The sequence below is a fragment of the Harpia harpyja genome, chromosome 16 (genome assembly GCF_026419915.1).
Source record: "Harpia harpyja isolate bHarHar1 chromosome 16, bHarHar1 primary haplotype, whole genome shotgun sequence".
In the NCBI taxonomy this organism is placed as follows: Eukaryota; Metazoa; Chordata; class Aves; order Accipitriformes; family Accipitridae; genus Harpia; species Harpia harpyja.
Genome location: NC_068955.1, coordinates 28,879,645 through 28,906,822, shown reverse-complemented (window position 1 = coordinate 28,906,822; position 27,178 = coordinate 28,879,645). Strand labels below are relative to the sequence as shown.

General features: G+C 43.3%; 1 protein-coding gene across 1 annotated transcript in view; it reads left to right on the top strand.

Annotated features, from left to right (window-relative positions):
- Positions 1-547: 547 nt before the first annotated feature.
- SLC6A5 (solute carrier family 6 member 5) overlaps positions 548-27,178 on the top strand; it is a 32,145-nt gene continuing 5,514 nt past the window's right edge. Inside the window, exons 1-13 of the mRNA XM_052811045.1 lie at positions 548-1,170; positions 2,474-2,612; positions 3,949-4,080; positions 4,425-4,598; positions 5,392-5,533; positions 5,959-6,091; positions 8,210-8,344; positions 10,585-10,688; positions 13,387-13,511; positions 18,248-18,360; positions 18,649-18,780; positions 19,861-19,960; positions 25,739-25,839. Coding sequence (XP_052667005.1) covers positions 664-1,170; positions 2,474-2,612; positions 3,949-4,080; positions 4,425-4,598; positions 5,392-5,533; positions 5,959-6,091; positions 8,210-8,344; positions 10,585-10,688; positions 13,387-13,511; positions 18,248-18,360; positions 18,649-18,780; positions 19,861-19,960; positions 25,739-25,839 — 2,037 coding nt within the window. The 5' untranslated portion in view covers positions 548-663. The remainder of the gene's footprint in view (positions 1,171-2,473; positions 2,613-3,948; positions 4,081-4,424; positions 4,599-5,391; positions 5,534-5,958; positions 6,092-8,209; positions 8,345-10,584; positions 10,689-13,386; positions 13,512-18,247; positions 18,361-18,648; positions 18,781-19,860; positions 19,961-25,738; positions 25,840-27,178) is intronic.

The window sequence follows — 27,178 nt, the reverse complement described above, 5'->3', positions numbered from 1 at the left end:
GACGCATGTGAGTCGAAAACATAAGAAAAAGAATAGGGAAAGCTAACCGTTATTGGCATTAATTCCGCTGTGGTGGTGTGGTTAGGTTTGCGTTTCACTGTCTCGCTGTCAGGTTTTGAAGGGTGGCAGCCAGCTCACCAGCACTATTTTGCTTGTTTTTTAACATCTCTGGCTGCCTACAGGGCAGCTTGTCTATTGCCTCTATATATAAAAAAAAAAAAGCCCATGTGCATTGTTGAATGACAGAAAGGAAATGGGGCGTAAAATTAAAGAATCTTTCTACACTGGTGATAGGGAAGGGAGCATCCTACAGTCGTGATGTGAAATCTAACAAGGTCTGGCGGCGCAGTGCTGTAGAAGCACTTATTTAAACTCGAATTACGGGTTTGCAGATGCTGGTGTGGTTTTTTATTTGTTTGTTTTGAGTTTTTTGTGTACCTTACTGTTTTCTCCCCCAGAATATTAATGTTGAATGAGAGAGCAAGCAGGCGAGCTGGGGCACCTTGAAATTCTGCAACACTTTCGTATCCAGATTTTCTAGCACATGCGTTTTGTGCACGAGGAAAGAAATCTGTAGAACCTCTGCAGTCTCAGCATTTTTGTTTGTTTGTTTTGGTAAAATATGTGACGTTCTCATTTTAGGATTACGCCAGTCAAAGGGATATGAGCAAACAGGTTGTGAACAGTTCTGAAACCGTTACTCCTGGACCCAATGAAGGTACGGGAGTTGTAGGAATCAGCCCCGAAAATGAGCCGCAGAATGCCCCATCGCAAGCCCCTGCCATGATGGCCAGCCTTCCCCGATCACTTTCTAACGACAACAAAACACTTCCCTCCGAAGAAGCTAAACCAAATGATTTTGAGAGGACCAAAGTCGGGATCTGCAAGCTCAGCAGCACCCTGGTGCAAGCCAACTCCACCCTCCGGAGGGAATCTGTGGAAACCTTTCCGTGCAAGCATACCCCTGGGGCAGGGGCCGCCGGGCAAGCTCCTATCCCTCACTGCAAGATTCCCGCTTTGCAAAGCACAGACGGAGATGCTAATCTAAACCTTGGTAAGAGCACACTGGAGCGAAACAACGCCAAAGGCGCCTGGGTGACCTTGAGCCAGAGTACCGTGGTACTGGGCACAGATGGGAACACTTCTGTTCTTCCTGGCAGAGTGGAGGGGGTAAGTTGGCTCCTTGTAGGGTTTCTTTCCCCTGCCTTCAACTTGTGGGAGTGAGAGGTCTTTGCCACTCATTGCCGATTTGGGGCCGAAGCTCTAAAATCAGGTCCAAATCAGTCGGGGATGGGGCTGTACCGCAGGGAGGGGGGAAGGAGGAAAGGGAGGCAGGGTCTTAGATAACGTGCTGTACTGCTGGCAAGTCCTAATAACGTAATATTGGTATAAATGACAATCAATAGTTCCTGGCTAATTCCAATGTGTTCACTGAGCCGTGCCTGTCAGTATAACCCGGCTCTGGCCTGTGGTACGCGTGTGCGTACACCGGTTATGCCTGCCTGCATGAGGCCAACTCCTGTCCCCAGCACCAGATGTGAAAGGATGCCTTGCTCTTCCCCTCCTCAGGCTTGGCCAGCTGCTCAAGCCCCTGGCAGCTGAATGCTTTCGAGCCTGTAACCAAAAATAAGGTGAAATCAATCAACCCAACCCCACAAGACATCAAATCCTCCCAAACCCTGGCCCTGCGCCCCAGGAGGGGTTTGCTGTTAGTGGAGTGCGAGGCCGGGAAGGTGTTGCCCCCCACCCCGGCACTCTCCCTGCCCTCCCACGTACCTGGTTTAGCCTGAAAAGAGGGGAGGGGGGCAAGTTCATTCCATAAAAGTGTTTTTTTACATCGTTTGCATGTGCCGGGGAAAGGGCCTGGGCCCCTGTGGGCTTTGCGGGGGACCGGTGGTCAGTCCTTACCCATCCAAGGGTACCGAGGGCTCCGCTCCCCAAAGAAAGAGGGCGATGGGGCCTTCCGTGCACCGGGGAATTAGGAGCCAGGCGACCCCCCCCCCCCCCCGCCGCCCCCCGAGGCCCTGTGTAGATGCTAGCATGGCCGGGAGATGCGCATTGCAGTGGCCGGAGTCTCCGGGAAGGGAGCCGTCGAGCCAAGCCCTGCGCATTTCACCCCCGGGGGGAGCAAGCAGGGCGAGGGTGCCCGGGCAGCGGGGACTGAGCGCCCCCCCCCCCTTCAGCCCCCCCCGGGCTGCGGTCGCCGCCTCCTCTCCCTCGGGATCAGCCTGAGAGAGGGCCAGTGTTTAAAATCTCCTCTTCTGTTTTCTCTAGCAGAAGAGAGCCCGGGCAGCGACGGGTCACCCCCCAGGTGCCCCCCCCGCCCGCCCCCGCTGTCTGGGACTCCCTCGGGTGAACCCGGCAGCCGCGGCACCGCGATGCTTGTTTGCAAAAGTGGCTGTTTTCCGATGTCTCCGGTTGTTTTTTTTTTTTTTTTTTTTCCCCCCCCTCTTTCCCCTTTTCTCCCCTTTAGGAAGACGATGTAGGGGATGAAAATAAAGCCCGAGGGAACTGGTCTAGCAAGCTGGATTTCATCCTCTCCATGGTGGGTTATGCAGTGGGGCTGGGCAATGTCTGGAGGTTCCCGTACCTGGCCTTTAAGAATGGGGGAGGTAGGATGGCTTTTTCCTATCTCTCTACCTGCAGTACCGTACGGGGCTGAGCCGGTCCCTGCCTTTTTGGTGGGGAAAAACACGAGGGAAGCGGGGGCCGGGGGTACCCGCACGCCTGGTAAAGCCGGGCAGCAAAGCCCGGGCTGAGCCGAGCTCGGGGGGGGCAGCTCCAGACCATCAGCGATTTTAGTGAAAACCCTCGCTGGGTTTTTTTTGCTGTCGATCAGCTCGGAAAGTAGGAAAGCTGCGAGGAGATTTCGTTAAAAGGTAGCGCTTTCTTTAAAACCACCCTTAATTAATTGGTGCTGCTCGGAGAAGGAGGGAAATGAAGAGCCGGGTTGAGCACGCCTGGGCGGAGAGGGAGGGTTCCGGACCCCCCCCAGCCCCCCCCTTTGCCTAATTTAAACACAGTCGGGTCTAAACCCACAAACGGTGAGACGGGGGAAGCGATGGGAGGAGAGGGCGATAGGAAGGAGTTTCGAGTCGGGAAAGGCACACCAGGACGTTTGAACCCGAGGCGAGACGTTCTCTTATTTCGTGAAGTTTGGGGCATTTCTTTTAAATCTCTCAGTGAGCCGATTGAAAACTAAGCGTTTGAAATAGAACCAATGCCGCTCAGCAGAACAGAGGAGTAGAAAAGCTGGAAGAGGGCTTGTGCCCTTAATAGTTTACAAGGGGAAGAAAAAAGTTTATTTGCGGAGGTTTTCCGAACAGAGGCTCTTCTTTATACTGAGCGTCGGTGGGTGTAACTGTATTTAACCTGCTGCAGCTGTAAGCCCCTTCCCTCTGCGCAGGACTATCAGCAGGGCGTGTTGGTGCTGTGATCTTTGAAAACAGTTGTGTAAAGGCTGTAAGAGCTATTTTATGCGAGAGAACTAGCGATTTTAAACCAAAATCAATCTTTACCAAAAAAAACCGGCGAGTTTTTTTCTTTTTACGCGCAAGGACTTTTAAGCGGGAGGTGTGAAAATACTCATTTAACAATAATATTTTCTCGAGCAACTGCTGGAAACGCAGAAAGCTGCCCCCCCCCCCCCCCCCGGACTGGGGACACCGAGAACCGATAACAAATAGAAAATTGTTAACAGCTGCAGGTCTTGACTAAGTTGTGCCCAGTATCACGGGCAGAACTGGACCCGTTCCGCCCGGAGGAAAGCCCGTACCCGGGGGGCTGGGTGGCGGTGCTGCCCCGCGGAGGTTGCGCGGGGCTCTCCGCACCGGGCCGCGGAGGAAGGCGAGTTCCCCCAATGTGATAAAGGAGGAGACGCCCCCCCCCCCCCCCAAGCGCGATGATTCAGGTTGTTCTCTTTTTTTCTCCCCCCCCCCCCCCCCCAAGGTGCTTTTCTCATCCCTTATTTGATGATGTTGGCTCTAGCTGGGATCCCAATTTTCTTCCTGGAAGTCTCCCTGGGGCAGTTTGCTAGTCAGGGACCCGTGTCGGTCTGGAAAGCCATCCCCGCCTTGCAAGGTGAGCGGAGCAGGAGCCGGCCCGGTTTTTGGGGAGCATGACCCAAACTCTCTCGCATGGCTTAAGCACCTGCGCCCCCCCCCCCGCCCCTCCACCCCGCTCCGCAGCGCGTCCGCAGGCGCGCAGCCGCATGTTACGGGGCTTTCCCGCTGGTGGCTCGGCAGCGTTAGCGCGTAATTTGCGCGGTCCTTGAGGGTGTGAGCCCTTTTGGGGGGGGGGGGATGCTGCTCCGTACCTGCGCCGGATAAAACCGTCGCTTTGCAGCCGCCGGGACGTGCGGCAGGTCCCTGCCTCCGCCTGGGGTTAATCGCCTTATTTTCCTCTCTCCCTCTCTTTTTTCTCAGGCTGTGGCATTGCAATGCTGATCATCTCGGTTCTAATAGCCATATATTACAATATTATTCTGTGCTACACACTTTTCTACCTTTTTGCGTCCTTTGTACCTGTGCTACCTTGGGCTTCCTGTAACAACCCGTGGAACACGCCAGACTGTAAAGATAAAAACAAACTTTTGTTAGGTAAGTTGCGACAGGCTTGTTTTTTCGGTTTTTTCTTCTTTTTCTTTGCGGTCACGGTAGGGTTCCAGAGTTTTCTCTGGCTTAGCTGCGCCCCTGGGAGACTGAGGATGACTGTGGCCGGGCGAGGTTCCCAGCACGGAGGAACCGTCGCTTCCGAGGTCATTTCGAAGTGATCTGCACCATATGGGCTCTTCTCCCCTCCTTTACGTTTTTCTTCATCAAGGATAAACGGGATTTTTCAACTATAATGCTAAAAAACACCCAACTTTTTTTTTTGGGGGGGGTAAAAACTCTGCGTAGGGGAAGAAAACCACAAAACAAAACGCAATTGCTGGCAGCCTCTGCTTTCTGTTAAAGACAACTTAATGAAAAAAACCCCTGAAAACCGAGCAAACAACCTTCTGGACGAGCTGGCAGCACCGGCGGCGGGGGCCGGTTGCCCTCCCCTGCCTTGGCCCGGGGGCTGGGGGCCGGCCGGGACTCCCTAATGCCGGCCCCTGGCCCCGGGTGGGGTGACCCCCCCCAAAGGGGGAGTGAGCAGAATTTCTTTCACTTCCTCAGGCTCTTTTGACGCCTTAGACATTTGGGCTAAAGGGGGAAAATCAGGAGAGATTTTTAAGCCCTAGTTCTCTCAGATCTTTATAGCTTCTGTAAGCAAGGTGTTCCAGAAATCTATCATAGAACGAAAGTTCAAGTCGTGTGCGGTCTAATGCTTTTTGTTGTCGTTTTACACCCAACCTGGGGGAAAAAAAAAAAAATCTAGACAAGTTATTTTTCTTTTCTGTTTTCCTAGATTCTTGCATTATTGGTGACCACCCAAAAATACAAATCAAGAACTCTACTTTCTGTATGAGTGCCTATCCAAATTTGACTATGGTTAACTTCACCAGTGAGGGAAACAAAACATTTGTCAGTGGAAGCGAAGAATACTTCAAGTAAGATCTTTTTTTGTTTAGAGACATTTTGTTAATCTTTCTCTAAAACCCACTGTAACGCACACAAAATACCTCTTTGGAAGACTAGAAATACAATAGTTAAGGACAGCAAAAGATACCCCTTTTTTATGCACAGGAGTGATGAAAGCTGAATTTCAAATGCTGGATTATTTGTGTTCTGTTCCTATGGTGCTTAGCACAGCTGGGGTGTTGGCCCATGCATGGCATTTTTATCTACTACTGCAATGCAGATAAATAAAATAATACATGGTGAGAATCCCTGGAACCTTCTAGAGAGACTGCTGAGAATACTGAAGCAAAACAAAATTCTGTAGGAATTTGCACTGAATTACTGCCTGCGGTTGCTGTCATTAATTTTTCTCCTTTAAAATTTTTTTTTATTATTATTTCTTTTTTATTCTTAGGTACTTTGTATTGAAGATTTCGGCAGGGATTGAGTATCCTGGTGAGATTAGATGGCCCTTGGCACTATCTCTTTTCCTAGCTTGGGTGATTGTTTATGCCTCCCTTGCTAAAGGAATCAAGTCATCCGGAAAAGTAAGAAAAATATTTGTGATTGTACACTGTGAGAAAGCAGCGTGTTGCTTTAAAGGAATCACACTCTTGTTTAAGGCAGTGAGTTATTGAAAATTATTTTCAGCAAATGGCTAAGTATTAACGAAATGCCTTTTTCTGGTCTGTGTTTTCCTGTTTAGCCAAAACATAAGAAAAGATAATTTTCGTTGAACATTTGTTCCCTAATCTTCAGTAAGTTTAAAATGAGCCTTTGAGCTGCACTCAGCAGTTGGATGGCAAAAAGGTGCCTTCAGTAGCCTCCCCTCTTCTGTGGGGTGTTCATTAAAATTCTGCAGTCACCTTACGTGTCGCTGTAATCAGGGGAATTATGATATAAGTTAGGATGTTAAGTAACACGTTTGAAAATAAGAACTGAACTCACATTGGTCTATGGTGACTGGGAGCAGCGGCAGTGTGTGTATCCTCTTTTCTCAAATATTTGTCTGCCATCTTTCTAAAACTCCTCCTTGCGGTAACCCAGCTCCTTGCTGTGTCTCTCTGACATCTCACACGTCGTTCTCTCCCTCGCCCCTCAAATCTGCGGCTTTGTGCCAGGCCTCCTAACTAGCAACCGTGTCAAGAGGGAGCATGTCCTTTTGTTGGCATGGCAGTAGAGGCATACGACTTGGCCAGGCAGCTGTCTGAGCAGAGAAATGCAGCTTTTTCTTCAGTAGCAGCACTGGTTTGGGTGGGTTTTCTGTGAAACCTGAAGGAATGCAATATCTGAAACTTCTCCGTTAATGCCATTGCAATTACCACGCAGGTTAAAATGTTGGATGATGACCTAGCATAAATCTAGCTTATTTACAAAGAGTAGGCTGAAAAGATAAAAAAGCTGGAGCGAAACAACTAGATATTTCCTGGGATAAAGCTAGTGGATATGCAGAGATAGCTATGAATATTCTAGACATGGGCATAGAGTTTCTGATTCCAAGCTACCCCGTTGTACCTAGAAGCTGACAACCCCTGTTGGGAGGTAGCTTGGGAATTATCAGAAAACCCAGAGACTCAGAGTGCCAGGGGAAAGTCGATCCCCCCCCCCCCCCCAGTGTGATAGGAAAAACTGTTTCATGCAAGGCCAGAGCCAAGAAACAGATGGTGTACGGGAGAATAACTTGGGTTTGGATGTGGCAATAGGTATTTCTTTAAGTGAGTCTTAGTGGCCCAGGAAAATACTGACTCTTTGGTGTTGGGGATTGAAAACCTGCATAGATGAGTTCAGCATATTCACTGCACAAAAATTCATCAGGGCAACTTCTTGAAACACCTCTTGAAACAGCAAAGAGAAAACTGAGAAAGCAGTTTCAAAAGTCACTTCAGCTCAGAGGATTCTGGTCCCTGTAATATTCAGAGGTTAATGCGAACAGGATTTGAAGTGCTTTTGGGTAGAGTGTTCAGCTTAACTGGCCACAATCTAGCCATTTCATCTGACCACAGAGAGTGCTCTGGTCTGTATTAGATAATTTTTAAGACATTAAACACACAACCTCTGTTGTGTATTTAGACATCATGATGATCAGGTCTATCTGGATTGTTCCGCTGTGTTTTTTTTTTTTTTTTTTTTTTTTTTTTTTTGCATTGGGACCATAAATACTTTCATGGTGATATGTAATTATTAAGAGGTACAAACAGTCATAAACATTCTTTAGGCTTAGTTAAATACAGAGAAATATGTAGAAAAAATCAGAAATTTAAGTGCTACTGAATGGCATTGCTCATTTCATTTCCACTGAACTGTGTTAGTTTACTCTGGGCAAGGATCAAAAGTGATATTGTCGTTTAGATCTAAATTCCTATTGTTCCTCTCCAGACTTTCTTTTCTGCTTTTTCTTCCCCTCTCTGTCTAGAATCCCAACTCTTACCTCTGTTGCTATGGATATTATTCCTGTTTCCAGCAGTGAGAAGAGCTGCAAAATTTCAGATTTCCTGGGAAATAACCCTGTTGTCTTCCTAGTTTATCCCCTGGTTATTGTCTCTGAGCCTGAGTAATTGCTTTCTCCAGGCAATAATATAGCCCTTGTATTCCCCCCTCCCCCCTTCTTATGGATCCAAATAAGCCCTTTCAATAATCTTTTTTTTTTTTTTTTTTTGTCTGTCCAGGTGGTGTATTTTACAGCTACGTTCCCCTACGTAGTTCTCATCATCCTTCTTATAAGAGGAGTAACTCTGCCTGGAGCTGGGGCTGGAATCTGGTACTTCATCACGCCAAAGTGGGAGAAGTTAATTGACGCTATGGTGGGCTTATTATTGCACTTATAACTCCGCTAGGGTGAATAAGTCATACAGATTTCCTAGTGTCTGTTGCAAGGGGTTTTGACGTGCAGAGGCAGTACTGTCATCTGTGGAAACTTGTTCTTCATCTTACACGGAGTGTTGTTGCAATGGATGTTTGTTATTTGTGTGCATGTAACATTTTTTACATATGTTATTATAGATAAGTTGTTTACTTCGCTTTTCATACTTCAGCTGAATCTCTGAGTAGGTGCATTTGGAAAATAGGGGATTAAAAAGCAAGCATAGATTTTTCATACGCTGGTGTCTGTTGGGTGCTGCCTTGACTTGAACAAGCACGTGAAGCTTCTAATAGGTAACATAATGAACTTACCTGCATTTCTTGAGAAACGCTCTGAATAGGTGTATTTTACTCCTTGAGCAAAGATCGTTCTGAATAATGCATATGAGACATTAGATGAAACCAAATCAAGTTATACATCCTAATCTAACTCCCCAGGAGCATATAAACTGACACGGAACAGCCGTGATCATTATCCTACCTGCATTTTAAGAAACAAGGCTTCTTGCTGGATAGGAGGGGACAGAAGTTGACGACTCTGTACCTGGCTTTGCTCTTGAAGCACTGACTGCCTCACTCAGGGTTTCAACTGATTTCTAAAAAGCCATTTGTTGCCAATGAAGCCAGTCAAACATGTTCCAAAAACGCACGTGGATTTGTGTCTCTGTAGACTTGAATCAACCCATGGCTTATGTATTTGTCTGATACGGCACATGAGCGCCTGTGTGTTGGTCTGAAGTGTCTTGAGGCAGGAGTCTGGAGACTGAACTGAAGCCTGAGCTGAGAGTTACAATTCAGACTCTTTTCTCTAGAAATTTAAGAGGGATTTCTAGCAACACCTCAGGAAATTTCCTGTTTGTTTTTTTCTTTTTCCCTGCTAAGAATTTTTTTTTCCTCTATCAATAGTGGTGTGATATCACACTGACAGATCAATAATTAAAGCTGAAAGCAATTTCCTGGATGAATTGTGCAGATCTTAATTTCCTTAAAATCTCTGCAATTATGGGTATTTTGACCCTTTGGTCGTGGGAGTATTAAATCTTCTGCAAACAATACAGAAATTAATTTTGCATTAAATATGAGCAGTTTTGCATCCCACATTGTCCAATAAAGGAGCAGAGAACTGTTGCCTTTTGCAAAACGGGGCGCTCTGAATACTCCAAGTATCTGTATAACCCTGGGTAAATGTTTGATAATATTCAGGCGAGCTTCTGTTTTCAATTTTCTTTGCAGTATAACATGAATTAACAGCTGTACATCGCCCTCAATTAGATGAAGGATTGACTGCTTGCTGGCTGGTAACTTTTAAAGCAGCGTTTAAGCAATAACTTCAAAACTGGATAGTGTGTGTATAGGGACACCTATCTGTGCACGTACCTCTGTCTCCGTTTCTGCACTGCAGACTTGGGTGGAAAATTAGACTTTGTAGGAGAGCTTGTAAATAGAAATACCAACGCTTCAAACATTTTGCAAGTGATAAGTAAGACCAACTCCTTTGAAATTCCAGGCAATTTAGAAATGTTTTATCCAAATGTGTTTAAGGCTTCAAAGAACTTTGTTACAGAACAAACAATGCCGTTTGGTTGTTTTATTTGTTTTTTTTTTTTTTAACAAAGACTTGGTTGAACATATCTTTTCTTCTGCTGGGAGGAAACTGGGTCCTGGTGCCTAAATAGCCCTAACTTAACACTATGCTGTTTGATGCACACCTAATGATAGAAATTTACCCTAATTTTAATGTAATCTCATTCATAAGTAGCGCATCAAGCGACACTGAGGGTTTTAATTTTATCACAAAGATAAAGTATTATTTGGAACCACTGACGGATAAACAGTCAGCACCCGATGAAGATTTTTCCTCTTGATTTGTATTTTCTTTGCTGAATGTATTTGAACTGATATTCAAACTATATGTCTTGATACATATTTGTGCCTTCCATATACAGCAAAGGTGATACTGTCATTTTATACGGGCTCAACAAGAACGGCACTCCTCATCAAATGGGCACTATGTATTTTGGGGCAGGGTTTTGCTTTTAAATGTTTTATTGACATCCATTGCTCTAAAGTTCATTTAAACTACTTACGTGTTAATCCCCTAACAGAAACCGTTAATAGTGTTATTGATCTTTTTAATACTCTTTTCTGAAGCTGATGCTATTTCCTCTCCTGTCTGTCTTAGGTTTGGAAGGATGCTGCCACTCAGATTTTCTTCTCCTTATCTGCAGCATGGGGAGGTCTAATTACTCTTTCTTCTTACAACAAATTCCATAATAATTGCTACAGGTATGTGAGAGTGAAATCCATTGGTCTTATTAAATAGGTCTTGTCCCAAGCCAGTCATCTGCCAACTTGGAGAAATCTGGTTTGAAAGACTGTCTTCTTTTTTAATTTTCTTTTATTTTTTTTAGATTTTCTTTTTTTAAAAAAATCCTTTTTAAATTTTCTTTTTTATTTTCTCTTTTAAATTTTCTTTTAAAAAATTCCGGGTATTTTATTTTTTAAAATTTTTCTTTTCTTTTTTTTGGGGGGTGTGGCGTGCTTTTCTTGTTTGTTTGGGTTTTCTTTCTATTTGTTTTGTTTCTTCAATCTTTTTTGGGGTTTGTGTATTGTATCTTCTCCCCAGGTCCTAATCTGCTAGTCTCAAGATGAGCCTTAGGCTTATTATAGTCTCTATCGGCTCTTCATTTTCAGAATCAGCAGTTTTAGGCTGAAAGGCAACCTGGGAAGCTGTCAAGAGCTGTGAGCAGTGGTACGAAACGCTGCCAGTTGGCAGCCGCTGCTGAAGAACGACCCGTGTGTAGAATGGGCTGAAGTTTGCCCTTGTGAGACATGCATGAGTTTAACATGCAATTTCCATATCTGTGATTCTTGTCTCTCCTACATGTAATTCTTTTTTCCGATTACTCTTAGTGTGATTTTACATGTACAAAGTTCTTTCGAGGTGTGAAATTTAAAATCACTTTTATTTGAAGTCACTGAAAGTTATTTTTACAAGGAAAAAAGTCATTGTTCTGGTGGCCCAGTATAGTTTTTCATCAAAGAGCGTGCCAAAGAGATGTCTGCAGATGGAAAAAACAAAAGCAAGTGGCATTAGTGGAATGCTTCGCTGCTATTTTATGGTCTCTAAAGCCAATCTTATTTCTGCTGAAGCAAACCATTTCTGATTCCTGCCATGACAGACGTGCTGATTCAGGACAACCACCAGCAGGCACAGGGGCTGTCCCAGGGGTATGCTTAAAAACTTTCCCAAATCAAGACTTTAAAGCACACACTCCTTGGGATTTGAAATCCCATGTCCTGTAACTTCTAAGTACCGTATATAAAAGACTTACTTTTAAAAAGAAATGTGGATTGGGATTTTAAAAAGGAATTTCAAAAACTTTTCCTACTGGTGTTCAAAAGTAATTTAATATAATTATCCTAAAATATGGATAAATAAGCAACAGCGTTGCATACTCAGTAACTCCCACCCAGCAATCCTTTGGGTCTTAATTTTGAAAATGCTTGTCCTGGGCTTTGATTTTTTTTTTTTTTTTTTTTTCTCTTGATGAATGAATACATTCAGAATATCAGGGCAAAAAATGGGAGAAACCTCATGTTATCTTTCTGCATTCATTTAGCAATGTTTTGTGGAGTTGGAAAATGATCATGAAAATTTTAAATGAAATACATGGTAATGAAGTATAAAAATCTTACAGGTCCAATACTAAATGCATGCTCTACCTATGTTAGGAGGGATATGGGAGACTGAAGCAGCAATAATTAGAAAAGCTTAGTTACTTCTAATCTTTTTAATTTTACAACACGTCTTGAATACTGAAATGAAGCATGACTATTTTCTCTTTCAATTTTTATATTCATTATGTTCTAATACTGCAGATAAAATTGTAGTTTTCAGTTACATATTCATTTTAAACATCATTAAATAATCTATAATTGCAGTAAATTTACATAAATTAACTTCATCATGCATACCTAAAATATTTTACTTAAAACTTATCTGGTTTTGGAAGAAGATTAACACGTGGTGATTCCAAACAGAACATTGTCATTTTTTACTGCAGACCTGAAGAATTAACCTAATCATTCCTGTCAAGAGATGCTCTGTTAGAGATTCCAGAAGCTTCCCAGCTCAGTGAGGTTCTTGACAGCTTTTCCGGTTGTGTTTTGTTCTGTTCCTGACAAACAAATAGCAGAAGGAATAAGCAATTTTAGCCAACTTAAACGAACGAACAAACAAAAACATTTAAAGTGCGTGACTTGTTTGTTCCTGAGCTGTAGCAGTTTAAGGGGAAGTCTTCTGGACACATATATTGTGAAGAAAAAATAAAAATCCTATCAAGGATGTAATAATTATGAGTGGGGATCATGAGGGCTGGTGTCCTGTCAAGTCACATACACTTACCCCCTATAGTATGGCATTCAGGTATGGATTTCTTGAGATTCCCTTGACAGCAACAATGGAAAATTGTACGAGGGAATCCTCTACAGATGGGCGGGCGTTTAAGTGAGTGCTACAAGGTATGGAAAGCTTAACCCTGAGATTTTGTGCATAAATACAAGAAAGATACAGCACAAAAATCACCTTACCTTAGACAGTGGTGGTTAGTCCATACGTGATATAATGAACAGATAGGGACATCAGGCGAAGAGTAGAACACTGCATTACAAATTGTGTCGTCATTGCTACCTTCTTCAGAGAGACCAAGAGCAGAAATGATCACCCTCCTGCTTGGCCTGTGGCTTTCTATAGAACATGTGGGGGATGGAAACTTGCACAGCTGGTTCCTGGTGGTGTTGCAAAGACTTCTGTCATCTCTGACCAGCATCAAATGTACCTGAGAAGTGTAAAAGTGCACCTTCCTCAGCGTTCCCACAGGATGCGTGTGCTCATGAGGGAGACTCCTTAATTGTGTACAAACCCATCCTCCCTTGCATGTATTACAACACGGTGATGCGGCTTCTTGTGTTTTCTTTTCAGGGACACATTGATAGTCACGTGTACCAACAGTGCCACAAGTATATTTGCAGGCTTTGTCATCTTCTCGGTTATTGGCTTCATGGCAAATGAGCTCAAAGTGAATATCGAAGCTGTGGCAGACCAAGGTAGGGTATGCTGCCGTTTCATTACTTAGGCACCCGGTGGCACCTTCAGCTCTATGATTAATGATGACATTGACCTTGGAGGTGGAAATAATGGCTTCAAACTGGAGTGGATTAGTAAACCGCTTGTAGGCATTTCTGTACGGGAGAAGGTACGTAGGGAAGCACAGTGGGAAGTCAAGATATTACTTGAAGCCTCCTTATCACTTGTTTGGTAAGAGGAGGAAGCAAGCTGAGACTCATTTAAAATCTTTATGTAAATGACTGAGGCGGGCGGGTAGGGTGAGCTCTCTTCTTCACATAGTCTAAGCGATCGCTGGCCTTCTTATTTGTCGCTGCTGCTGCTGCCTTGTCGGGTCCTCCAAGGTAAAAGTTGTCCCTGATGGTGGGAATCTTGGATGAGAGGACGGTGGGCTTTGCCATGTGGGGGTGGGAGAAATACCGTGAGAGAGGAGTATTGGGCTTCTGAACTGTGGGGAGCAAGGGGCTGCCTCCATGGGCAAGTAAAAAATTTCCAGAGAACCGGTGAGAAGGTCTCGGTTAGTCGAGTGAGATGGTTACAAATGGGGATCTGAGAGGTCTTAATTGTCTGAGCTGAATGTGAGTGAGAAGAGCGTGACTGACGGAAGAACTCGGGCTGTCAGGTATGATTTGGTGTGAAGTAGTGGGAGATAGGAAGGGAGGAGCTTTTGCGGTAAGATTCAGAGAAGTTTAAAGGGTTGTAAAAATCTGATGGAATTCTCGAGGGATAACTCTTACCTTAGTCTAGTTCTACATTTCCTGTGCAACGTGTGGCACTTTGGCCCTAAGCCAACCACGCCCCAGATCTTTAAGATCGTTTCTAACCGTGTTAAAAGGACAAATTTGTAATAACTTGTATACGTATTTACGATTCCCCCACCAGAGCTGTTTCTGTGAGCGCACGAGGGTGTTAAGTGGATTGTATTAGCTTTCAGCACAGATACGGTCATTTCCAAGCACTGAAGGAAAGCGGTTAAGAGCTTCTCCGTGAGCCATGGGAATGGTTCCCAATGTCACCCCCGCCCCAACGATAGCACAGAGCAAGAGGACGCTCTGAACGCGGGAAGGACAGAAGACTTCAAAAAGGGAATGTCGCATACTCGTGGCTTCTGTGTGTGATGTGTCTCACTGTCTGCATTAACGTGAAGACACTAGACGTTTTTCTGACAGGTTTGTTGCGTTGGATAAATTCAACGCCACAAGGTGCTACTTGTAGCCTAAGATAGCTGACTGACTGAGCATCGTGAAATTGTAGCAGCGAATTGACAATAGGGGATAGAAATCAAGACAACCTTCCATAGTTTCTGTACGGTAATATTCATAGGTCATTCTGGAAAAATTAGTTATGAAGGTTAATCTGCATTTAACAGTGTTGTGGGAGCTAAATGGAAAACAGACAATGTGAGCTGGGGATGCAGAAATCCTGTAGTTGAAGGAACAAGAGCCGGCGAAGCAGATGAAGCATTCTTTATTTTTTCCTGAAAAATATGTTGTCTTGGAATTCTGTTGTTTCTAATCGTTTATTAGAAACCAGCTACTACAGGTGAAAGGAGGAAAGGAACAACATCTTGCTGCTGGTTAAGAAATAGAAAAGGCTTTTAGTTTCCTTCTGCTTATTCCTTCTCTGCAAACTGAAACATGGATAATCCCACAGATTTGGCAGTACTTCTGACCTCAGAGATGCAAATAAAGATGACGGGTCACATTCAGTTTCTGCAGCTCCTTCGGCTGGTACGTGGCAGCCCAGCTGCTGAGGTGAGGGGAAGCTCATGGGCTGCAGTTCAGTCACAGGGAGTTAGTTAGTGTGGGGCTTGCACCAGTTGAGCCGTGGTGGGATGGGCTGCTAACCAGGCTGTGGATTCAGCTGGAGGGTCTGAGAGGAGAATTTCGTAGGATGGTCAGCTGGCAAACTGTTTCTCGATAGCAAGTAGTAGAGGATGCTGCACTGGCAAGCTAATGTAACACCAATTCAGTCTTCAGTGCCTCGTCTCTTCTTTTTGGTCTGCCAGTCAGCTAAATGGGAACAGAAAAGTTTCATTCTCATCCCCGTTTTCTGGCTGGATTAGACCATTGTGTCTGCAAAACTCCAGGTGAGACCAGGTGTTTTAGGAGCTTCTATTAATTTTTTTATTTTAGACTTTACCTCCATCCTGAAACAATAAACAAAAAAACCCCAACCCCAAAATCTAAACCACGCTGCCCTCACCGGAAATATTTTTAAGGAGTTAGAGTCAAAGAAGCCGTGCTTGAGTGAAGCTGCAGCGGAAGCTCCAAAGGGATGGACGGAGCGGGGATGGAGAAACATAGCTGTTAGGGATGGTGGAGGAACCACTTGGTTCAGTCGGTTCATCTCCCTGGAGATGGCACGATATTTAGCGCAGCGGATGGCAAGCCCTTTTCTGTTGAGTGCTTGTTGGTGGTCTTTGAGTGAGTGACTAGGAACAGGCTGGAGCTCTCTGTTCCCAGCTGTTTCAGCAGCTGTTGGAGGGGATGTGAAAAAAACTGTCACAAGACAATCTTATTGTAGGGCTGTCAGTGCATTTGTAAGAGCCCATTTAGGCCATTTAAAAATATTTCACGAGGGTGAGGCTTCACAGCTCTCTCTGATGGGGGAAGAAAAATTTAGTCACGTAATAGAAGACGACAGTACAGTAGGAAGAGTGAAGATTCGGGATAATTGCAGACTGAGTTAGCACACTGAATTAACAGAATTAAAAAGCAGACTCAGCAACTGGGGAAAAGAGAGCCAGCCTTTGTCCCTGCCTACTTTTTTTGTATTCTAAAGTTGTATTTCTTTTTGCAGTGAAGGAGAAAGCAGCAAAAATGATGATGATCTCCCTTCAGGCTTTTGAAAACCTTGAACGAAATTCTTAACGGAAATGGATTCCCCCCCCCCCCCCCCCCCAAATATGAATCTGAAATATGTAGTATTTGTATCATTTAGAATCTTTCTTTCAGGAAAAACTCATGTACCTGATGAACAAATAAAACACTTATCATGGAGGGAAAGACAGGACAATCTATTTTTGTTCTCCTCTCAGTTTGATTAAGAACATAGAGCAGTTGGAAAGTTTTAGTAATTTAAAATGAAAGTTCAAGGTCATTTGACTTTTTTCATTTCAACACATATAAAAACTTTGGAGTTTTCCGGACTTTAACAGATTTTTAGAAAGCATTCATACCCACCTAAGTCTCCAAAGATGGAGAGGCTGGGAGCCAGCCTCCCTGTGACTGTTTTCACCTGCGGTTTCATGCTACCAGGCATGTGATGTCTTGGAGAGTTAGGAGGGGCCGAGATGGAGAGACGTGCAGTTTCATATTCTCTAATTAAACTTTTCCTAAAAGTGTGATTAATGGGAGCTCATTATTCCGAGACTTAATTAAACTTTTACATGCAGGAAGCTAGTGCAAACAGAGCCCTTATCTCTAATAGTCAAGAAGAAATCTTTAATCAAGAGATTAAAGAACGTGTTCCTGAATACACAGTAGTTCTACATGCACCTTCCTATTCCAAAAAGCCATTTTTCTGCAGCACATTTTAAAGGCAGCAACACTTACCGAGTCATGTACAGTGTTGTCTGGGGTTTTTTTTAACTGCGTTGTTAACTCTTGCATTTGTCTTGTTCAGAAGGAACTCCAAGCGCTTCACAAATTGCCCGTGAGATTATTTCACATGCTGCTAAAACTGTTTTTCTCAGTGCAAGAAAGCAACAGTTCTCTCGAACAGAAACAGCGTGGGGACTTGTAGGAAATGGGGTGCAATAATCTAGATTAGAAATGGCCAGGACAGAGTGAGTTTGGAGCCCCTTCTCGTGGCATGGGTCATGGCATCACTACTACTTGGTTTTCATTTCCATCTCGCCTGACAGAAAACATCCTTCCGAGCGTTTGAAGCAGGCACTTCTTTAGCTGGGATAAATAGAGAAGAAGTGCCATCTGCTGTAATGCTACCACCACAGTCCTGCAGCCTTTTCTCTCAGGCAAATCTAAGCATACTTGTAAAAATACCTTTTTTTTTTTTTTTTTTTTTTTTAAATAGTCAATAAAAATTACAGCCCGAGATATCAAAACAACAAAGAAAGGAAAATTCCTAGTTAAGGCTTTAAAAGACCCCATCTCCCTATTTTTTCTGCTGTGCATTATTTCAGAATTTCTTGTGGATTTTTTCAGATTCACGGTAGTTATTACCTTGTGTCTGGTATCGGCTCTGTGCATGCATCTGTTGTGTTCTCTCCTTCTCATTTGACTGTGTGCTGATGAGTTAAGAGCATTTTCTTTTCCGTTCACCCTTGTAGTACCGAGGGGTGGGTGATTGCTATGTTGATGGGTAGCTAATTGGCAGGGACAGTGGCAGGAATTTGATCACAGAGCAGGAAAGAAACATCGCTGCAGTACCCGATTTTTGTTTATTTTTTGTATTTGGATCAGTATATCAGTATACTGGTTACATATGTATTCCGTGGCTTGGAAAGTAGGAGTGTATGAGTGTTTTGAGACTTAAAGTCAAAATAGAAATTAATCATGTGAGGCTAAATTCTGCAGTGGTTCAATCTTTCTGTACATAGGAGAGACTGAAGCTGATCTTTTTTACTTTCATCAAGCGAAGTAATAATTTATTAGACTTTGAAACATGACTTTTCATGTCTCTGTCTTTTCCATTCAGTCACCAATATTAACACGATGCAAGTTGCCTCAGTCTTTATTTTTCTTATTTCTAGGTCCTGGAATTGCTTTTGTGGTTTACCCAGAAGCCCTAACTCGGCTTCCCCTCTCTCCGTTCTGGGCTATAATATTCTTTCTGATGCTTCTGACACTTGGATTGGACACTATGGTAAACTGCTTTTGTTTCCCATTTTTTTTCCTCTTGCTTTTCCTATTTATTTGTTTGGAGGACCGTGAGATTAATTGCTATTTTCCATGCGGTCAGTGAACAGCTTTCCAAAAAGAGGAATAATGTAAGGCCATCAGTGCTGACACCATTTGGGTGACGCTTTGGCGTTGACATCTGGGCATTTAACACCCAGGATTCAAAATACTCTCTTATATTCCATTCTATCCAGTTGGACCACTTTGTGCACGTCGTGTGCGCTGAAATGACTCCTTTTATTTGGTCTTTCAGTTTGCCACCATCGAGACCATAGTGACCTCTGTTTCGGATGAGTTCCCCAAATACTTACGTACGCACAAGGCACTGTTCACTCTTGGGTGCTGCATCTCCTTTTTCATCATGGGATTTCCTATGATCACTCAGGTAATAATATTGTCTTTGAGCATCCCTGTCTGTCCCCAATCCCCCTCTGGTGGCCGTTCTCCTCCTGTGCAAGATGCAAAAGATTAAGCTGAATTCTGCCACATGCGCAAAGACACCGGGTGAGTCTGAAAGCCTTATTTTATTTTTTTTTTTAATGGCTGCTCTGACTGAGATATATTTAAAAGACTTTTCTTCTCAGAAAGATTTGAACAGCAGACTTTTAAAATTTATCCCTAGCCAAACATCTCCAAAGCAATCATGTAAGTTAGGTATTCGTTTAAGAAAAAAAAAAAGTTTGTATGTCATATAAATATGCACACCAGTTTTGGGTGCCTTCCCTACCAGATTAGATATATACTGATAGTCCTGGCAAAGTGTGGAGTTAATAATGAACTTCTCATCTACCCTTGATAGCCTTCTGTGTCTTTTGTCCCCTAATTCCTCTGGCATTATAAACTCTCAGCAATTCCAAAAGGAGATGCACAAAATCTGTCTTGCTGTTTTATTAATCTTTTCCCCCCCTCTTTCTTTCTTTCCCCTCACCTCATCACCTAGCAGCCCAACTTTGCTGTGCCAAAGCCTAGGATGGATTCAGTCCTTCCTTCACTTGAATTCTACTGCTTAATCTCTGCCCTGAAGATAGGGTATTATGTCCTTTCCAACGAGGTGAACTGGACCCGCTATTACAGTACTACTGGTTTCAATGGTGATTTTGCTTTTGAAGCAGTATGAAGTGGTTAGAGGCATTGCTGGTGGAAGGTCTGGTTGCAGTTCAGTCCTCAATCTGAAAGGACTGAAAGCAATGTCTTCCCGATGTGTGATAACTACCGGACTCAGGTGCACCCTCTGCTTTTTTTTTCTTGTTGGATTGGATATTCATTCAGCCAGAAGGAAGAAACTATAGTGCGGCGTGAGCCTGTGTCCAGTCAACGTTTGGATGCTTGCTCGGGGTACGGAGTCCTGGGTCCTGCTCCTGTCCATTTTGCCTACCTTAGCGTCAGTTAGAGTTGTGACACATATGAAGAGAGACACCAGCTACATGCCACAAATAATGGCTCTTTTATCCTTTTTTTTCTTTAGGGTGGAATGTATATGTTACAGCTTGTGGACACTTACGCAGCTTCTTATTCTCTTGTCATCATTGCCATCTTTGAGCTTGTTGGAGTTTCCTATATATATGGTAAGAAAAAATACTGTTATTGGACAGCCTATGTCAAAGTAACATTTTAGCATATGGTAAAGTAGCTGGTAAGGTTAAATTCTTAAGGAAAGGAGTAACGCTTTTTTTTTTTTTTAAATAAAAAGCCTCAGAATTCCCTTATTTTGAATGGAAGCATAATGGGACTTCATTACTATTGGATTCTTTTAAATACATGTATTCAAAAGACTTTCATATAGTCTAATAACCTTTCCCTGCCCATAGCTTAAAGCCAATGCTTAGAGATGAGTATAAGAACAGACCAAGCATTTAGTGGTGCTTCTCCAGGGGCTCTTTCGCACTCCAACAGTTGGAGTCAGAGACTTCCTAAGCCAGAATTAGTATCTTTGCATTGAACAACTTTTGAAGGATTTATTTTCCATGTACACATCCAGCCTTCCCATTAGCCCACCTGTCTGTAACACAGAATCAAGACTATGCAGCTACTCAGAGTGATTAATTATGCAGAGTGGCAACACCAGTTATGTCGATCCATGTTGACGTACATTAAATGATGAGGAAGATCCTCAGCTAGCGTAACGCAGCGCAATTACCTCGATGCTATTGTAGCAACGTCAGTTGATGCCAGCTGGCGATTTGCTCCCAAACCGGTCCGGTGCTTTCAGGAGGTTGGTTCTTGGAAATGTGTGATCTCAGATGGTTGTGGTAGGAAATGTGAAGATCTCCCTACATAACAGATGATTAATTTATGGCTGGAGTGTGGTGGTGCCACTTAAGACTTGCCTTCAAAAGCAAAGTAAGATCTGAATCTCAGTGTTGAAGATGACAAAGATAAGGCTGTTTCCTCTGTTGCTGTGGACAGGAATGAATTATATATTTTGTGTCAGCTAGACATAAACAATCCCAGAACCTTCTGTTGAAGGTGCATATATAGCAGCATGATCTTAGGCTCTAGTCCGGTGCACTGGATACTTAGATCTACCTACGTTGTGGGGTCCACTCTGTAACATAAATGCATTAAAAAATGGTACGTAATTCAAAACACGCAGAATTTGCTGCTCTTGCTTGAGAAATGAATGTTATAGACAGGACAGGGTATCAGCCCTTCTGTGTTTTCTCCAATTTCATGGAAATACAGAAGTGTATTTTATCTCCACTGACATCCAATCCAGTGAGAAGGCCTGAGTGGTTGTAAGCTACGAAGTCAGATATGACCTAGCGAGGAAACGTTACAGAATACAGTGGAAAAATTCAAAACAGTGAGAGAAAAGTTGATTTAGACCGATCACGGTTTGGTTGATCAAAACGCTTGCTGTTTTTCAGGTCCCTGAAATGTAAGTATTTTAATTAGAGTCGGTTTAGAAGTGTAATCTCTGTGAGTGAAATGATATTGGTAACAGCGATCAGCTTTACATTCAACCAGTCTTCTCAAAGGACCCGAGTGTAATGCTTTGAGATATCTCCTGAGGTGCAGTCGAGAGATGGATTTGGGGGATTATTTAGCAGAACTCCTGGTTTGAAAAGTCAATGCTGGCAAGTTTTGCCATTGCTCTGTGCTTCACTTTCCATGAAGACATGTAAGGTTTGCCCACTCCCTCCCCCTCGTTACCACCACATTTAGCATTTACCCGTTCCTGTGGCAACACCACCAGGTACGTGTCATCTGAGTCATTAGCGTCTGGTTACCGTACTGACCAATTTCCCAGTTTTCCTAAAATCAATGCAATTCCGTAAGAGAAGGTGAGTGGGAATGCTCAAGAAGAGTATAAGGGTTTGTTGGGTTTTTTTTCCCTTCCTCCTCCTCATCTGTTTGCTGAGAGCATGCCTGAACGACACTGTGCTAAAGCACTAGATGTTGTCACTCTTCCTGGCCAGCAGTATCTACAGCATCACCTGGTCTGTCCCCAAAAGATTGCCCCCTTGAAAGCCATTGCCGTCAGGTGCGAGATAAAAATTCCTTCCTTAGAGTATTTTTCAATAACCTCCAAACTACTTAAATCTGTGGAATTTCTTTGTTCTGTATGTTTTTAAATAAGGATGAAGGTAAATTGGGAGCAAATACTGGCTCTGTTCCTCCTCTGAACACTGTGTGGCAGAAGCACTACAGACCTGCCTTTGTGGAACAACGGTTTATTGGGCTTGTAAGCAAAATTGCTCTGGCTAGCGCCTGCTTTGACCAACAAATTCAGTATCCCTTAAAATGCTAAATGTTATGAAAAACATAAAACAATACAAAACCAGTTATAGCACTGCAAAGGAAGGACTCGAATAGAGGAAACTTTTTTTTTTTTTTAAGTTACATATTGCTTTAATGTAATCAGACTTGGGAAAGATCTGCCAATTACAAATCATTCCTTCCATGCTTTCTGTACCAACTGATTGTTAATCAACAGATGTTAGTAAGGCCTTTGATATAAACTGTTTCAAAGATTATTCCCTGGAATTAACCTTTTGCTAGACTAAAGAGCTTCCAGTCTTTTACACGAAAAAGAAAGATTTACTTTGCAATCATTATCTGCTTGACTAATGTATCACAGCTACTTCTGCTGCATTAAAGCTGCTTTTCCAAGGACTGTTAACAGGAATGCAGCTTGTATATTTGTGATTTGCATGTTGTAAATACAAGTGAAGCTGCTGCTCTTGTTATATTCCTTCAAGCAGTGCTTAAAATTGGCATAATATATCTTCAAGCTCTGACAATTGCTCTTTTACACTCCACTGACACTTTTCTCAGTATACTTGTACTCTTCATAGGAAGCAGATTGGCACAATAGCGGCAGGTGCTTTTATGATGAAATAAATCTATCTTTAGTTCTTGTTACATGTTCTGCTTGCTGAGGTTGTTGAGATTTTTAAATTAAAAAGAGGCACACTTGGTTATTTCCTTGCAATCACTTATTTTTCAGTAGAGTCAGTGCTACATAATCCAGTCAAATGCTGGTTTTTATTTCACATGCCGGTATAGATGTTTATTCTCCAGTTGTTTAGATTATGATGCATGATTGGTAAAGAATAGCTTAGAGCTGCGGGTATTAATTTAATCATCAGCATAATTCCCACTGTTGCATTTTGTAACGTGAAGCTAAATACAAAGATCCTTGTGCTTGACAGAAACACTGTGGGAGACTAAAAATGTATGACCTTAACTTTGTTTGTGCTCCTTCTAGATCTGTTTTTTGACAGGCTGTTGTTGGGAAGGTTCATTGTCAGAGTGAGTGGTAACTGCTGCAGTGTATTTGTAGAAAGTAATTTTGAACATTTTTACCTGTAGAAGAATATTGAAGTACTTGTCTGTCTAGGTTTGCATTCTCCTTTTTAATGGATTTTATATCTGCAGCACTTACGAATACATCATCCTACTTTAGAGAGTGGAAACTGAGATATGGAATATCATGTCTCATTGTTTATTTCCCAAAGTTATTCAGCAGGCCTGACTGATCTGAGGGGGAAACGAGACACGCTAAGATTTAATCATCATTCTGTTAACTAAAGCAGCCTTTGCATCTTTCTGTGGAGCCTGACGAACCTATTTTCAGCCTTTCACTGGGAAAGAGATGTGCCTGTATCTATCTACATGCATTTGACTCTTGATCTGCTAATATTTAAAAGCGCCTTAAACTGTGAATGTCTGCTGACGATTCCAGGAAGAAACTGAATTTTTTAACTGGAGTTTCAAACAAATCTGTGCACATTTGCATGAAGCTTGCACGAATGTTGGAGGCAGAAGCCCCTGGAAACTATCCAGTTAGGTATACCTCCTTTGCAGCAGCAAGCGTGGCTGAAGTAGAGAGACTTGGACGAGCTTTAAACTTTGTGGAAAGACCCTTGAGCCCATACCTTGTGCTGTTGCAACTAGTTTAAAACTAGTTTTGTTCCCACCGCAGCGCGCTGCGGGGATGACCGCTGTGTGAGCATCTCCCACTTAGCTCGCTGCAGATGGTGCGCTGAACTGTAATAAGCAGGTAAATAAAACGCAGGGGCAAATCATTCAGTTGCAGCTAAGATCTCCTTTCATGTCCCTGACGCGGTGACCCTGGGGGTTACATTTGGTCCAGGCTTACAAAGCTGTCTTACAAAACGGAGAAGCACACGATGGGTCGGACGGGTGCTGAAGTACGGTGATTCCAGGGGTAGTAAAAATTACCTGTATTTTACAGAGAAGAGAAGAGGCTTTCTGTAGTCAGTGGAAATGAGAAAAAGAGGGAGAGAAATTACAGTTACAGAAAAAAATGTGCCACCTGTGTCCCCTTGGGTTAGTTTTCTAAGCTTACATCCACTGCAGGCTGTACTTTTCCCCTCCCCTAAATACAGTTCTTGCAATACCATCTTGTTTAATTTCTGGATTTTGCTTCTCTATTTCTTATCATAACTCATTTTTTTTTTAGCTTTTCTCAGACGTGCTATCTGCCTGGACTGGCTTAATCTGTGCTCACCCTCTGAGCTGGGCCTTTAAGGCTGCCCTAACACCATCTAGCCCTGCTGCTTTCTTAGAGGTGCATCAGAAGACACTAAATATCGAGCCATTGCTATTTTTTACCTGCTGGGCCATCGCTTCTTAATTCTGGGAACAGTCAGGTGGATAGATTTAGTTCTCCTTGATATCAACAGAAAGACTTCAAAATTCTGTGGATCAAGCCTGGGGATTATCCCTTCTTAAATGCAGTAGCTGCAGCGGCTGGCTATAAGGGCAGTAAGAACACAAAGCTGTTTATTCCTTTTGTTCCAAGTATTTCCTCCCTTACTCAGTGACTTCTCACCAGCATTTAAGCTTCATCTCTGTCCCCACATCGTAAAAGTTGCACTAAATGCTGTAGAATAATGCTTTATAAAATTTAAATGACAGAGACGATCACCTGCCTCATTTGATAAAATTGGCCCAAATTGGAAATGTTTGTGTGACAGAGGAGCTCAGCCTTGGCCCCCAGACCTCCTTCTTCTTATCGTCATTAAAAAAGCTGGAAGAAATTTCAATTTTGTTGTTGTTACTTTTGGATAAATTATTAATAGCTGTACTGAGCAGGAGCCGTTTATCTAAACAGCTCTGCAGAACAAGGCTGAAAAGCAGACTGGCTTTTATCAGATGGGCAATAGCAGCTACTGGGCCGGCACAGCTTTTCCAGTCGTATGGCATGGCCAGGGAGATAGCTGCAGAGATGGCTGAAATACCCTTTTCCAATCTTGTGTGTTTTATGAACTCAAGTAACTTTATAGATGCGATCAATACAATAATCTGAAGAATTAACACGTCAGTCAATCTGTTTGTTCAAACAACATTGAATATAATTTAAAATATTTACAGGTGCTCTCTAATAATTTTACGTACTGCTTACATACCAAATGAAAAATAACAGGATATTACCAGTTTCAATGCTAAGCGATACAATCATCCCGTACCCTGGTCACGTAGTAGGTATAGAGAAGATCAGATACTATCTGTGCTGAAACAGGTATAGAAATATTAATAAGGTTCATCTTCGCAGCGAATTATAACAAGTACACATATAATTGCAGCTAACCGGTATGTACTATTAATGCTTTAACCCGGAACATACTGAACACTTAATCTTGATGTAAAAGCTCAATTTTGCTATAATCCTTGGGAAATAAATATTTTATTAGGATGGTTCCCACCATAATAGTCTCATTTTTTACTGTGTGGTTAGGTTCTCCATTGAGGTTTTCGACCAACAAGTCAAAGTCTGTTTTTGTAATTAGACACAAGGGAGGTCACAAGAGCTATGTTGCAAATTGCAGCCGGTTTCTTGCACACCTAATTGCATTTCCACTTGCTATTTACAGGATTGCAAAGATTTTGTGAAGATATAGAAATGATGATTGGATTCCAGCCAAGTAAATTCTGGAGAGTCTGTTGGGCATTCGTGACACCAACTATTTTAACAGTAAGCAAAAATTTTTTGAACGTCTTCTCTGAAGAGTTTTGTCGTTGTTTCTTCATCATTCATGAGGTTTCTGAACGCAGTAATTAGCTCTTGGATGCAGATACCTAGACACACGCGCACATGTGCGTGCACATGTGTTCTCACATGTGCGCGTAGCAGATGAAGCAGAGCCTAAGTAATGTTTTTTTTGGTAGGGAGCCATGGTGAGTCTCCGCACGCTGCTCTGGTAGCCTTTCCCTGTCTGTGCAAAGTGCTGGGACGGCGTACCATTGCATACCAGCGTTTTTGATTATTGTATACGTGCGTGTGCGTGGCATATATATGTAGGTACATATACACACAGAGAGGGAGAGGAAATTGCACGATCCTCCCGTCTGTTCTTAGGCTGAGCTAGGGACAAACCATTTTATTGAGCCAGGCAGAAACTGAGCTGAAAGACGTGCTTTGGGGAAGGGCTTACGTGAAAATCCGGGCGACAAAGTTTTAGCTGCAATAGACGGAGATATTTTTGCAAAGGCGGATACAGTTATGTTCCCGATAATAAATAGAAATCACTTGAGTTTCTCTAAAAAAAAACCCCCAAACCCACAACCTTAAAAAAAGGAGAAAAAAAAAAAAAGGAAAGGAAAAAGGGACTGTTGTTTCCAACCCCTGCAGGCACCGAGGGGGTGAATGATCGCTTGCCCCCCTGGCATCCGCAGAAGCCCAGGCGACCGGAGCCCGCAGCCGGCCCCGCCCCTCCCGGCCCCGCCCGGCCCCGCCCCGCCCGGCCCCGCCCCTCCCGGCGCTTCCCGCCGCCACCGCCAGGTGGCGCTGTGCGACAGCGGCTGGTCGCGCGCCGCCCGGTCCGGGACGGGCGGGACCTTGGGGGGTCCCGGGGCTGCTGGGAACGGTATTGACCTGCGTGTGTTTTATTTCAAAAGAATAAATAGGGGGGTAAATTTAAAGGCAGGTTGCGTTTTGTTTATTTTCGTGGGTTTTTTTTCTCTTTTTTTCTTGTATTTTATTTTTATTTCCACCCCCAAACCCAGAATGATTCTTTACTTCGAATTTAAATCTCCGTTGAATCTAAAAGATGGCACGTTCTCAATGTTACCGTTGCTACGCATGTTTTGTCGAGTCCAAGAGCCGATGTATAATAATTATATCTATATTTACTCTCTAGCTCTCTAATGCAGCGCTTCCTTTGCATTTTAACCCGAGTACAGATACAATCTTTAATTGCATCTCATGTTTTGGCACAAGAACGAAATAATTCCTTCAGCCATTTCAAAAGCCTTCGGTTTGATAAGTTAGTATAAAACAACCGAGCCTTCTTTTACCGGTATTTTATGTTTGA